Raw genomic sequence first — 14,926 nt, 5'->3', positions numbered from 1 at the left:
AAACTAAACACAAATGTCAAGCAACTTACCACAATAATAGACTTCGCCTGCTCACAAAACTGAAAATCCCCATAGCGGACAGACTTCCGCCCCTAAAACCACAACAGTAAGAATTTAAAATTAGGTTTAAATGGCATGCCAGAAATGGAGCGACAGTGCATATTTTAAATAAGAACCACCACCAGATACACTAAAGAGTGATTCTGCATAACTACAATACATCCAAAAGACTTAAAGAAATGAAATGAATAGAAGCTTACATCTCTGTCCACTGTAGTAGCAAAGCTGACCGCCTCTTTCTGACTGCAGTTTACTGCCTTCCGTAACGTGTAGATGACCTGCTCATATGTGTGCACCTCGTCATTAAACAGCATGCAGTAATAGGTGTCTCCACGCTCCCTTTAAAAAAAGGACAACTTTCAATTATACACCGACCACCCATAACATTAAAACCACCTCCTTGTTTCTACACTCACTGTCCATTTTATCAGCTTCATTTACCATATAGAAGCACTGTGTAGTTCTACAATTACTGACTTTAGTCCATCTGTTTCTCTGCATGCTTTGTTAGCCCCCTTTCATGCTGTTCTTCAATGGTCAGGACTCTCCCAGGACCACTACAGAGCAGGTATTATTTGGGTGGTGGGTCATTCTCAGCACTGCAGTGACAATGACATGGTGGTGGTGTGTTAGTGTGTGTTGTGCTGGTATGAGTGGATAAGACACAGCAGCGCTGATGGAGTTTTAAAAACACCTTAGTGTCACTGCTGGACTGAGAATAGTCCACCAACCAAAAGCATCCAGCCAACAGCACCCTGTGGGCAGCGTCCTGTAACCACTGATGAGACACTGATGTCTAGAAGAACTCAAACAGCGATCGTCTCTGACTTTACATCTACAAGGTGGACCAACTAGGTAGGAGTGTCTACTAGAGTGGACAGTGAGTGGACATGGTATTTAAAAACTCCAGCAGCGCTGCGGTGTCTGAATGCCAGTGAGATGCCAGTCATCATGTACATTTTTCTTCATGTACAACATACTTCTTATTTATTTTAGGCCAGTGGTAGCTTATAAGTTAATGGACTGGACTAGTGATCAGAAGGTTGCTGGTTCAAGTCTCAGCCCTACCAGGTTGCAACTGTTAGGCCCTTAACCGTTTAATTGTATTGAGGTCACAATTGAGATTGTATATGGTCACAATTGTAGGTTGCTTTGTAGTTGTGTAAGCTAACTTCCCTTTTTATTTTCATCACTTTCCTAGCATTTACATTTATGCCATTTCGCAGATGCTTTTTTTAATCAATTAAGAGCTAAGGGTCTTGCTTAAGGGCCCAACAGTAACAAGGTGGCAGTGGTGGGCTGGAATCTAGCATTATAGAAATGCTAAACATGTTTAAATGGGTGCACTATTCTGTTGTTTATGTTCTCCAAGACTGGCTACAGATGTCAGTTTTATTTATTTATTAGGAACATCATGTTTTACATACATTCATGACAGTACAGTTAAGTGCTGGTTACACAAGATTCATCAGTTCAAGTCTGTAATGTCAAACACAGTCATGGACAAATTTGTGTCTCCAATTCACCTCACTTGCATGTCTTTGGAGTGTGGAAGGAAACCACAGCTCCCAGAGGAAACCCACATAGACATAAGTAGGGGAGAACATGCAAACACTACGCAGAAAGGACCCAGATTGCTCCACCTGAGGATTAAACTCCTGACCTTTTTGCTGTGATGTGACAGTTCTACCCACTGAGCCCACACTTCCCTGTCAGTTTTATCATCAGATTTTTTATTCATTCATATAAAACATTCCACTGCACTTGTAGGACTTCACAAACAAACTATATGGTGGTCTAACAGTGGCTCATCATTGGCTGGTATGAACAGGAATTACAGAATTCTTAGTTTGAGATCACATTTACAGCATGGGTGGGTGCATGTGTGAGTGAGTGTGCACATACGGTGGTTCAAGGCCCTGAGGAAGCTCATCTTCTTTGTCCCAGGTAAGCATGTCCACAGCATATTTCAGCATGATAGAGAAGATATTATATGTGCGGGCAATCATGTCTGCTGAGAAACTAGCAAGCGGATCCTTAAAAAAAACAAAAATAAGAGAATGAGTCACTTGAAGCTGTAGTAGAAAGAACTTACATGTGCAGTATACACCTTTTTTTATCTCTTATTGAAGTTAATGTGCATTTCCCAGCACTGGAATTTGGTCGTTCTTTATAAATTAATTAAGCTGTAATTTAGCTCTCCTTGATCAGATCAGGGGCTGTGCAAGCAACAGCGGATTCACAATCGAGAATTGAAAATGACAAAAGTGGAAGATAAAGGGGGAAAAACTAAACAAAAGACAAAAAAGGGCAAAAGACACACAGTCACACACAAATATTCAGTGAAGTTGACTTGCTAAAAGGAAGCCTAAACAGGAAAATCACTGTGAACTGGTTGGCTCCAGCTAAAAAAAAAAGGACAGTATGAAATGTTCCAGTACTAAAAGCATTTCCTACCCTTACATTTGGAACAGGATATAATAATTTAATATAACTACTGTTCAGAGTTTTAATGGTCTCCGGCTGGTTTGGGGTGTCCGTTCCATTTGATTTTGTGACTTTTCTTTAACAGCAGTGTGCAACAAAGTACAGAAACGTTAATGCTTCAATGTTAGTCATGTTCTCTCCAATTCTTTAGGCATTAAAAAAAGGAAATAGGAATTAGACTGGTGAATGAGCGATAATGGCAGGCTGGTTGGTTGGTTGTGCTTCGAATTCTATAATCGGCTAAAGCTGGTGATTTCTCTTAGACAGTGTTCACTTGTCATTTGCGAGTCACTTAGGAGCAACTGTGTGTCCTGAGTAGGGCTGCAACGATTAGTCGACGTAATCGATAACATCGACTATAAAAATTTGTCGACGTGGAATTTCATTGTCGACGCGTCGTTATTATTGCAACGCACTAAAGGAACTGCAGGGGGCGCAGCATCGCTTCCATGGCGCAGCGGGGAGTTTATGAACACAGAGAGGCAAAGATAAAGAGACCGAAACTTTCTAAAGTATTTCAGCCAAAATAACCCAAAGAAACGAGCTGAACACAGACACTACAGAGCAGAGTTGTGGTTTCACGCCAGCACTACGGTGAAACGCGAGCACCCTGCAGCCGTGATGACCAGCGTTATTCAGGTAAGTTTTTACACCGCTTTGTGCTTTAACCAACGTAGTTAATGTTTGTTAATGCTAGAGTACTTGTCGGAAAACTTCCTAAGAGTTCACTATTTTTCAGGTTTGTTTGCTAGCTAACTCATTAAGTGCAATAGTTAATCAGTCATTTATATGAGTAACGTTATATAACTTAACATTCTAGCCTAACGTTACCCTGTCTCGTCTTCTATATTTTTTGCTCTCGTTAATGAGAGAATTCATTCTAAATAATAAGCCTCCTCCACTTAATGATAGCTAGTTAGCTCAGCAGATAATTCAGTTAAGATATTTAACCTGTTATGGTTTAGTTGGACTAGCCAGTACACTGTTTGTAATAAACTATGATACACAGCCTTCAGTTTGTGATCATTAATACAGCTTTCTCTTTTGCTCTTTCTATTAAAATAGCACTAAGCAATGGAGTGTGGATGTGATGAGAAGAGGTTCATGCACCCCTCAAATGGCTGAGGTCTTCACAGACAGCATTCACATGTTTCTCAACCACATGTTATATATGTTTTTGATTTCCAGAGTGATAACTTCTGAAACATAACAGTTTCTAATGCTGTCCAAAGCTTTCTTATTTCATTGAATTTTTTTATTGTGACTGTGTATTAATGTTTCAAATATATTTAATTAAACTATCAAGCTTAAGTTTCATATTCATGTTTCATGGGTCATTATTTTAATTTGATATTGGAACTTAAATAACATAACAGAGCTTTGTTATGTTAAGGCAGAGATGGAGGGTATGACATAAATAATCGTTGACTAATCGAAAAAATAATCATCAGATTAGTCAACTACTAAAATAATCGTTAGTTGCAGCCCTAGTCCTGAGGCCATCTGTGCAAAAAAATGGTCAGTGAGGACACAGTACATTAAGCAGTGCTTTCTTTGTCAAGGTCAGGAAGAAAAAAGAAATGACTGCACGATGTTAAGATGAACTGTCTTCTCTTAGGCCCAGCATCAATTTCCCCCCTTTACCATCAACAAAACCCCACACCTGCCAGATGCACGTTTGTTTGTTTGTTTATTAGGATTTTAACGTCATGTTTTATACTTTGGTTACAATCATGACAGGAACGGTAGTTACTCATCACACAAGGTTCTTTAGTTCACAAGGTTACATCAAACACAGTCCTGGGCAAGTTTGTATCTTCAATTCACTTCACTTGCATGTCTTTGGACTGTGGGAGGAAACCGGAGCTCCAGGAGGAAACCCACGCAGACACAGGGAGAACATGCAAACTCCACACAGAAAGGACCCAGACCGCCCCAGCTGGGGATCGAACCCAGGACCTTCTTGCTGTGAGGCAACAGCTAGATGCACGTATATAGCAAGCTAAGACACTAAATAAAAGGTGAAAAAGTGAACACTCAAGTGGCGCAGTGGTAGAATTGCGCTAGCCCACTGCTGTTGGGTTCCAGGGTTCGAGTCCATGTGATGGATTGGCATCCTGTCTGGGTGTGTTACTGCATTGCTCCCAGTGATTCCTGGGAAATGTGACCCTCACCAGGATAAAACGGTGGTAAAAGGTGAAAATGAAATGAAAATTAATGGAAATAACTAAGATGATTCGAAGAGCATTGATGAAGCTCTAAGGTTTGATGAAGGATGTCAGAACCCAGAAATAAACCCAGAAATAAACCCAGAAATGGTGACAGTTGGTCACTGAAAATGCGAGTAGAACCAGCACTATATAAACTGTTTAATAGCGTAAAAAAAACTTTGATGTAGTTTAGTTTGCCAAAACATCATCTTCATTTTTAAAACACACGTATGGTTTCAATAAAAAACACTGTTTAAATGCCTACAGACTGTTAAACTACAATCACACATGCAGCTCATATAGACATTATATTGCAAATGTTTGTCATGTTTTACACTTTGGTTGAATTCATGACTGGACAGGTAGTTACAGGTTACACATGATTTATCATTTTAAAGTTCAATGTGAAACATCATTGCAGGCAATTTTGTATCTCCAATCCATCTATCTAACAATTCTTTGGACTATGAAAGAAAACCAGAGCTTTAGGAGGAAACTCAAAGACAAGAGAAGAACATGCAAACCTGGACTGTTTCACCTGGGAATGAATCCCAAGACATTCTTGCTGTGAAGCAACAGTGCTACCCATCAAGTTCAGGTTTGCTTTGAAGTCCTGATGTGTGTGCATTCAGACAACATTATAATGCAAATACCAGCCAATCAATGCATAGTCAGTCTTCATCTCTTTATGCATTGTCCAGTATTTTGGGGAAGCTGTTTTCACAGCCAAACAAGAACACAAACAGAAATTGGATATCACGCTGATAACCGTCCACATGACTACCAGAAATCCAGATCTCTCAATTGAATTAACTAAATTAAAATAATCGAAGAACATTTGCATTGATCAAATTACTGCCAGATGTCGATCTTAATCAGATTATTGGTCTTCATGTTAAGCAGTCAGTCACCTGTGTTCAAGCAACTTCAAATTCATAGCTAGTCTGTTTTTTGTGATTTAAGAACAACTGACTGTTTACTCTCAGTAAAAAGTTTGGGGGTTTTTTTCAGACCTTAGCCAGAGACTATTATTCTTGTACTTTTTAATGGGTGCAGTCAAACTAGTCCGTTTTACACAGGCACAGAGTAGTCTCAGCTACACTCAATATAAACGTGAATAAGGAATGAATACATATAATTAAAGTTGCTGTATGTTCATGTTTCTGCCCCAGCATTTTTTTGTTTTGGAAACTCCACAATGAAAATGTGTGTGTGTGTGGACAAAGAACTATATGTTCCAATTCCAGACAAAAAAAACAGGACAGTTGCAGAAATCAGTGCTAATTTACTTCGTCCCCTCAAAAAGCACAAACCAGGCTTTGTTGTTACATACTTAAATGCTTAGTTCTGCTGAGGTACGCTAAAAGAACACCATGAGTCTCACCTCTTGGGAGGAATCACCGATGTTGGGCTCATGTTTCTGACAGTAAGGACCCTTCTTCCAAGCTTCTGTGTCTCCACAGTCACAGAACCCTCCTCCGCCGGACGTCGTCATCTACAGCAAGAAATAGTGAAAGAGCAGGTCTGAATGGATCAAGTCAAACACACTCAAATGTTCGTCACTGTAGGGAGTTACATTTATTTTTAGGGTTTCTGACAGTAATAAATTGTTTTCAAGCAGCTTCGCAGAGGTCAAACACACTGATGTGCAACTAATGGGCAATGAACGTCCCTAAACATTGAGACATAAAGCTAGAGGCCAATTGGGGTTAATTCAATAAAGATAAACAGATAAAGCAAAAAAAGACTTAGCTATAAACGTTAAATGTTATAGTTAAATGTTATAAACTATAAATGTTTAGTAAAAAAAAAAGAAAAAGCTCAAATGCATAACATGTAGTTTTAACCATACATGATTACCCCTTTTCCACTGCACAGTACCCCATGAAACAGATCCCATAGTAAGTAGTTTTTCGTTGCCTAGTTACCTGTACTGTACCATTTTACCCACACTAAATTTAGCAGCTTTCATGGCCAAGGACCAAGCGTACCAGAACGGACAGTGTGGGTGGAGAAACTACGCAGACTGTCAATTGGTTAATTGTAATCATCACAGTCTTACTTTACTGAGATGATACAAGTGCCACATTTAAAAATGAAAAGTAACAAGCCAATAAAATTTGCCTCCACTGCAATGCTGGACAAATGTTGCTGGACTTGGCTTTTGCATTTACTTTAATGTGCTAAAAAGAAGTGCACTCTGAGCTGAAAGGTTTATTATTAAGTGAGTCAATGTTTACTACAACCCAACAATAAGAGACAGTGGACAGTAAAAGAATTTCAGAGTAAGTTATGGCTCACATATGAAGTGTTTTCATGTCTCATAATCCCTTTTCAAATACAAAAATGCAAGCAGAACGCAACTACCATGAATGGTTTGTATTTACAGCCAGCCAGTCAACATCCATCTCTAAACGTAATACCTAAATGTTTTATTAATGATAATACCACACATGGATTAAAGAAATTAAGAGGGGGAAAGACCAGCAGTTAGCAAGAGAAACTAGCAAAAGTTAATAAAATTCCCATTATGGCATGTTTTTGTTGGTTTAACTTTCATTTCTATCTTTAAAGCTTTCCATTGTACTACATTTGACTTAGTGCTGAGCTGCTACATCGTTTAGCATCTTTGCATTCTCTTTGTTTGATACGTTTGCTCGACTGTTTATTACCGTTAGACATGATCTAGTCCTTGTTTGATCAGGCAGCATCTTGTTCCCTTTCTAGCTAGTTTAGAAAAGCCACACCATACCATGATGTGCGCTTTGGCATAATTGGCAAAAACAGGCTCTAGCCAGTGAGAAGGTCTGCTAGTCTACATCCTTCTAAACTCTGACATCTCTAGGTCTGGAGGCACCTAACTAATGTTAGCACCTGTTAAACACAAGCTCCAGCCTTGCATAGGTGACCCTGTATTTCAAACTCTATTAAGGTTGATGTTAAATGTTTGCTAAAAAGGTTCACTCACAAGGAAAACAATATAGTTAATAAAGTTATTTATTGTACATAATTTGAAGTTACAAATACAATGCGCATTAGAACTGAAATTGTTCTAAATGGCTTAAATCATCATATCATTTACATAAGGGTACTAGGGTGGCACAGAGGTCTAATATGTTAGCCCACCACTGCTGTGCTATCAGCCAGTCGGGTGCCTGCACAGACATGACTGGCTATGTCTGAGAGTGGTATGGTTTAAGAAATGTCTCAATGCTGATGCAACTGCATCCTATGCTGGATGGTCAATGGTGCATGCACAGAGGCAGGGAGTAATGGAGATCAGTGTGTTACTCTTCATATGCGATCCCAATCCCTGTGTGAACTCACCTCGGGCAGGTGAAAAGCAGCAGCTGACTACTATGCATGTGTGTGTGATAAGCACAGCCCTTCATGGTCAGCAGTAGAGGACATACAACTAGGTAAATAAATTCGATTTGATTGGGAGAAAATGGAGAAAAACATTTACATAAGTAAACTATGTCTGGAGTTATAACTACATACTGAAACCAGCCAGAAATGTTCCACATGGCTTTGAAACTACCTGGCACCAGGACGGGCGGCTTGCCCTGTTTTAAGGGGGATTAACCTGATCACCTGATGTAAATTTTCCACAGCAGCTGGGGATCTAAGTTGTCCTTAATAGAGATTAAACATACTGCAGGAGGCAACCCAGAATATAAAGTACAATTGTGTGTTTGTTCTTACCCTGTACCGATGCTCCTTGTGTACACTTCCCAAAAAGCACTGCATACACAGCACACATGTTGGGTCTGCTGCACATTCCCTGAACAGGAGAAATGGGACCAAATATAAATATAAATATCAAAAAACAATAAGCAATGACAGCAATTATCAGCAATTATCAACCATGGCATCTTGCACAGTGACAGTAATTTTAAAAATGGTTTACATTTTACACAACATAAAGTAATTTGATGCCAAAATTTTACATTTTATATTGAATCACATATTATGAGAATGTTTCAAGTATCTTTTTGAATTATAAATAACAGTCTACAGCAACCACAAAGATGACACTCATATCAGAGTCAGACACTGGAACCCTTTGGTCTAGTCGAGAAGCCAGAACTAGCAAGCTTATTATGGTGTTATACAAGTTCTTAAAGTCTGAGCCTAAGCTTTTTTTTTTTGTGAAACCTAAACTATTTAACCAATTATAGTTCATAAAAATCACCGAAGAGCTGCATATAGTCCAGACCTTTTAGTGCAAACCAAATCACAACTCTGTGACTTGACTTTTATATTCTAGGCCACTCAAAGATGATTGAGGTCCCTGTTGAGTCTGGTTCCATTCAAGGCTTCTTCCTTGTAATATTTATTGAGTTTTATTGCCACTGTTGCCCTCGACTTGCTCAGCAGATTTATCTGATCCTGGATTCTGTAAAGTTGCTTTGGGACAATGTTTACTAAAAAGCGCTGTACAAATAACTTACTTTACCTGACTTGTGACTTGGCACTCAGGTGGTGCAGCGGTAAACTGCACTGACCCTCTACCGCTGGGATCTTAGTTTGAATTATGCACACAGACATGTATATGTCCCAATATTGTATGTCAATTATGACTTGGATCAAGTTTAGACCACATAATTGAAATTGCATTAACCTCATATTGGTTGTCACATATTGGGTGCATTTAAAATACTAAAAATGACAGGTGACAAAACAGGCTTCAAATAATTAGATTTCGAAAATAAAACAATCATAAGTAACATGCAGAATAAAAAACCCACATGTTCCTTGTCTTCTCAGGATTAACGAGGACAAACTGTTACAGTTGATGCTTCACAGACTGTGGCCTTTCAGCAGGCTTATGCCAATCTGGCCTAAATGCCTTATCCTAAAATCTGCCAACAGCCTCAGAAAGTAAAATACAGTCATTGATGCAGGCCTTAAAATGTAGAGGTGATTTCTTTCCAACATAGCCCTAGCCAAAGTGGAGTAACTAAAGTAGATGTGTTCACTTACCTGCAGGAATATGTGGGTTCCCCTACTTTAAAGACATGGCCACAGAGCTGTGAAGGCTGGTTGTTCTGCTCGAGCTTTGCCAGGCCGACTGAAGGCTCCTCGCCACATAAATACCACTCCATCGGTGATAGCAGCAGCAGCTGGGACAGTAGATCCTCACTCTGAGGGTTCAGATTTGGCCCCAGGCAGTAGATTTTGGGCACATAGCAAGCCAGGTGCTGGTGGACCTCTCTGGGCAGGTCGGTCGCCTGTAGCCATTTCTGCGGTAGGAATTGGAGAGATAAAGATAAGATAGCCAGTTATAATCACACAAGGAAAAATTTGCAAATAGTTCAGTTTAAAGTAAAATTTTAAGATTCTGTTTACAACTTACACACAATAAATAAACACAAGCTAAATTCTAAAATATTAATGCAAATATTTTGGCTGAAATTATCATTTGGTTGGGGGCTCAGGTGGTGAAGCGGTAAACTGCACTGACCCACCACTGCTGGGATGCAGGTTCAAATTATGCATACAGACATGATTGTATATGTCAGGGTGTAGGGCAGGGGTGTCAAACTCACGGCCCGCGGGCCAGATCCGGCCCGCCACGTCATTTGATCCGGCCCGCGAGAGCTTAAACGACTGTATGATTGTTGTGATGGTCCGAGTCGTTACAGAGACGCGCTTATAATTTAATGCGCTCCTGCGCCTTTAAGAGACAAGTGCTGACATCGTAGTCATGGCAACTAACTTTAACCTTTCCTCAGAAGCCATGTGACTTTTACTGCAAAAGAACGCGGGGTAGCGTAATCAGTAATGTAAACAATAATAAATAAATACAGATAATTATATTGCAATATAATACAGAAGCATCGTCTGTAAGTAGTGCCGTTTATATTCTCAGTTGTTAGTAAATGTTTAGTGAGTATATCACAGCGTTTTAGTTACAAATTTACCGTCATTAAATACAACTGTTACCGTTACTACTGCAATTAGTATCTTTACACACAATTTTAACTCGTTATTTTACGTTTGGTTAAATCTCATATTGTACCAGATGTAACATTTGACTACAGCTGTGTGCTTTTACTGTATTAAGTTCTTTATTGTTTCTATTGTTTGTATTTTTACTCTATTTTGATGCACACAGTGTATCACACAGCTGGGGAGCAAATAAAACCGACTGTATTCTGAAGGGAGCTGTCTGTCTGTCTGTCTGTCTGTCTGTCTGTCTGTCTGTCTGTCTGTCTGTCTGTCTGTCTAGCTGAGAAAGGGGGATAAACTATTAGTGAGGGCAGAATGATTGTCTTAAAATACACTACATAACCTGCAGTTCTCAAAATGCATGCTAATTTTATGAACTGCAAAGTGACACATCCCACCAGTAGATGATGTTAAGAAATATTTACACATAATCCCAAAATGTACAAGAAGATAATTGTTTCGGAGAATGTTTGCTCTCATGTTGCCTAGCAACACTGTTAACGAACTACCTGGGGTCGCGGAAGAATGCTTTTTGTAAGTGTTTTTGTAAATAAAAACATTTATAAATTGAACATTGTTGTATTTTATTATATTTTATGTTGACCGCCGTTTTATAAAAGCAATAAGCCACAAGAGACCGTGTGTTACTGCTATGATTTTATCATGGGGAAAGACAAAACAACCTTCCCCATGATAAAATCGCGGTAACGCACAGTCTCTCGTGGCTTATTGCTTTATTCAAACCCTAAGCAAAGCTTCAAAAGCTTACATCACTGTTACTGTGCCATCAATACAGAGCAAGATTGTTACTGATTAACCAATAAATAACTCATTATTGTTGTTGGGTAAAATTGCAATTTAAATTAATATCTGACTAATAAAAGTTTGTTATTTGAATTTAGAACAGAGCTGCCATGTTGGGCTGAAAGCAGACTCTGAACCCCCTTAGTCCATTGCAGTCCCATCCAAGACTGCGGTTTAAATGTAAAGCAAGCAAGAAAACTATTACATTTATTTTCATGTTTTACCAAAGGTAAACACAACTTTAACTGATGAGGTCGAAAATTAGGTTCTAGAGAAAGAGCATCACAAAAAAAAAGTTCTGGTGTGAGTTTTTTCATAACAAGTCACATGCTGGGGCCAACTTATCACAATGCTGAGTCTGCTGCAAACATAACAAGGGATTGGGATGCTCAGTCAGTCTATTTGATCCCACAGAACACAAATGAGTAGTTCAAGAAACAATGCCATACTGGCCTAGACAGCATCAAAAAGTGCACCTCTGACACATTAAAGTTTGAAAGAAGACAGAGTAAAGCACAAAAAGATGCAACAACCAGAAAGAGAACATGCCACAGAGAGAGAGAGAGAGAGAGAGAGAGAGAGAGAGAGAGAGAGAGAGAGAGAGAGAGAGAGAGAGAGAGATGCATATGCTGAACATCAGGGATAGGACAGTGGAATGCTCGGGATCTCAATTCCCTTGGCAAGTTATCAATTACTTGGTAGTGAATTGGAGAGACTAAATTTTAGCATTTGTGGGTTGTCTGAGTGGTCAGGTATTGAACACTTTCAAGACGTTGGATGAACACGGTGCTGTTCTCGGGCAAAAAGGGGCTGCAAACATCATGAACTTGCTATCTGGGCTCGCAAAAATGTTGCTACATGCCTAACATCTTACAACTCAGTGAGTAGCAGAGTCACAGAAGCCACATTTGACACAAAGCCAAGAGATATAACTATTATCCAGCGTTACTCACCAACTGCTGACAAACAAGATGAGATTGAACAATCCTACAAAGAGATTGAATGTGTGGGTGGAGAAGATAGTGAAGTCCTTGGGAAATTTCATGGTGAAAGAAGTGATAGGGGTCAGACGCTGGTGGATTTCTTTGCTGAACATGAGTTGATTATTACCAACATACTGTTCTGCCTCAGATACACTTTGAAGAGTAGAACTCAAGAGACCAGAACTCAGACTGTAAACATCTTGACCAGTCAGTTATTAATTCACGCACATGACACATGCAGGTTGTGACGATCTTGAGGTGATGATGTAGAAGCTTAGATTTAAAAATAAGTAAATCAGGCAGCCACTGCTATTGAACCTTAAAAAACTCAAACTCCACCAAGTGAAGGTTGCCAACAGATTTGAGGAGCTACTTGAGGAACTACATACACCAGATGGGCTGTGGCAGCAAATGAAGGATGTCATGCTAAAAGGAAACAGTACAGAAGAACTGCAACAAATGCAAGAACTGGAATTTCAGTGACACCTTTAAGTGAAAAAAGAACAGACAAAGAAAGGCAACAGCAGACTTGTGTTCCAGATAGTGAAGAAGCTCACCGAACCATTCCAATCTCAAAATACAACCATCAAGGCACCCAGGTGGCGCAGCGGGATATTCCGCTAGCACACCAGCATCGAGTTTCTGAACTCTTCGGTTCGAAACTCTGCGTTGCCACCGGTCGGCTGGGCGCCATCCGGCATAATTGCCAGTGCCTGCAGCAGATACTAATTGGCCACCGTATGTGCAGGGTGGGGGCCGGACTATGTGTGAGTGGGTGGGTCTTCATAGCTGTGTAAGGACACTGATTGGCGGAAGAGACGCCTGTGCAGAATGCATGGGCGAGAAGAGGAGGGCTGTTCACTTGTCGGAACAGGCGTACAGTGACGTGCTCTCCTTGGATGCGATCTGGTATCTCTCAGCCGTGGAAGACAAAATTCAGTTACGCTAAATCGGCAGGAAAATTGGCAGAAAATGCATTGAAAAAATTCAAATAAAAAATAAATAAATACAACCATCAAGGACAGAATGGAAGAAAACTTGTTGAACTAAAAAAGGTGTGGCAAAGATGGAAAGACTACTGTGAAGAAATGCACTGGCACCCTTCTGGGCAGCCAACCTTGCAAAGTAATGATGGCATAGTGACGTTACATAACTATGCGACTTTCAACATATTGTAATTTTTAAATGTAAATTAAAAATTTTAATGTAATCTTGTAAAAGTCATGTTTTCAGTTTCACATTAAATCAGGCCAAACAACAAAGAGGATGTGAAAATACATTTCAGTAGGCTTTATGGGTGAGCCACTTCACATTATTGTGAAGTTTTGCTAAGAAACAGCAACAATTAATAAAGCTATATTATGAAAATTGTATGTAATTAATTTTATTTTCAATTAAAGTTTTAGTCAAGTGTCACAAGCGAATCCCTCTAAATATATCATTTATTTAAATGATGCAATATTTACATATTTTAAGTGATTACTGAATGTGCCTGACACTAATCAATGGTTCTGGTGAAACCAGTCTAGGCTGGTCATTCATACAGAAATAATAAAGCATTGTGATTTTTTTTTCTAAAGCCTTCTTTAATCCGTACATTAGGAATGCATTTACTGTTTTGAACAGAAACACGCAGCCAATTACTTTAATTATATGCTTTGTTCAGGAAGATGAGTACTACACACACTGTCGTCAGCATCAGAAAGCACTACAAGCCATCCCAAATCTTTTAGCTGGAGCAGAGATCAATGTTCATGACCACATCTAGGTTCTTTACTGACCTAAATGTGGCAAAAGCATGGTCATGGAGTGAACAAAAGGGACAGAACAAATGGGGAAAAAAAACTAATAGGCACTTGGGCTACCCATTAGTTCACCAATTTATTGAAGATGGGCAGATTTTTTCCCCCAACAATCAACTAGAAGGGTTGTTTTTTTTTTTTTTTTTTTTTTAGATTTTTCTACTACACAAGAGCCTAATTTGAGCAGCAATTTTAGTACAAAGTAATAAACACATCATACAACAAAAATAAAGTATTGGTGCCCTTGGTTAGTTAATTAGCCAGTTCACCAAATGTAATTGGTAAATCAATTTAAATAAACAAAATACAGACTGCATAACAATAGCAGAATACATAGGCTGTCCTCACACTGACAAGCCACTCAAAGATCCCCTCATCCATTTCCCAGCACATCTCTAACTACACACATATGTATATATTTACATACAGAATATTTAGTGTTTTATCATATAGTTGTAATTGTCATACTACTTAATAGTAATTGCATTTCATAGTTAATTAATTTATATATATATATATATATATATATATATATATATATATATATATATATATATACATACATATACATACAGTGTATCACAAAAGTGAGTACACCCCTCACATTTCTGCAAATATTTCATTA

General features: G+C 39.0%; 1 protein-coding gene across 3 annotated transcripts in view; it reads right to left on the bottom strand.

Annotated features, from left to right (window-relative positions):
- ubr2 (ubiquitin protein ligase E3 component n-recognin 2) overlaps positions 1–14,926 on the bottom strand; it is a 62,119-nt gene that overhangs the window by 44,262 nt on the left and 2,931 nt on the right. For all 3 annotated transcript variants that reach the window (XM_062995920.1, XM_062995921.1, XM_062995922.1), the window contains exons 2-7: positions 9,744–10,003; positions 8,463–8,541; positions 6,142–6,252; positions 1,966–2,096; positions 261–399; positions 30–92 (exon numbers count right to left, since the gene is read on the bottom strand). In XM_062995920.1, the coding sequence (XP_062851990.1) occupies positions 30–92; positions 261–399; positions 1,966–2,096; positions 6,142–6,252; positions 8,463–8,541; positions 9,744–10,003 (783 nt within the window). The remainder of the gene's footprint in view (positions 1–29; positions 93–260; positions 400–1,965; positions 2,097–6,141; positions 6,253–8,462; positions 8,542–9,743; positions 10,004–14,926) is intronic.

This window comes from Trichomycterus rosablanca, chromosome 5, assembly GCF_030014385.1.
Source record: "Trichomycterus rosablanca isolate fTriRos1 chromosome 5, fTriRos1.hap1, whole genome shotgun sequence".
In the NCBI taxonomy this organism is placed as follows: domain Eukaryota; kingdom Metazoa; phylum Chordata; class Actinopteri; order Siluriformes; family Trichomycteridae; genus Trichomycterus; species Trichomycterus rosablanca.
The sequence above is the reverse complement of the archived record's forward strand: the minus strand, read 5'-3'. Positions and strand labels throughout refer to the sequence as shown.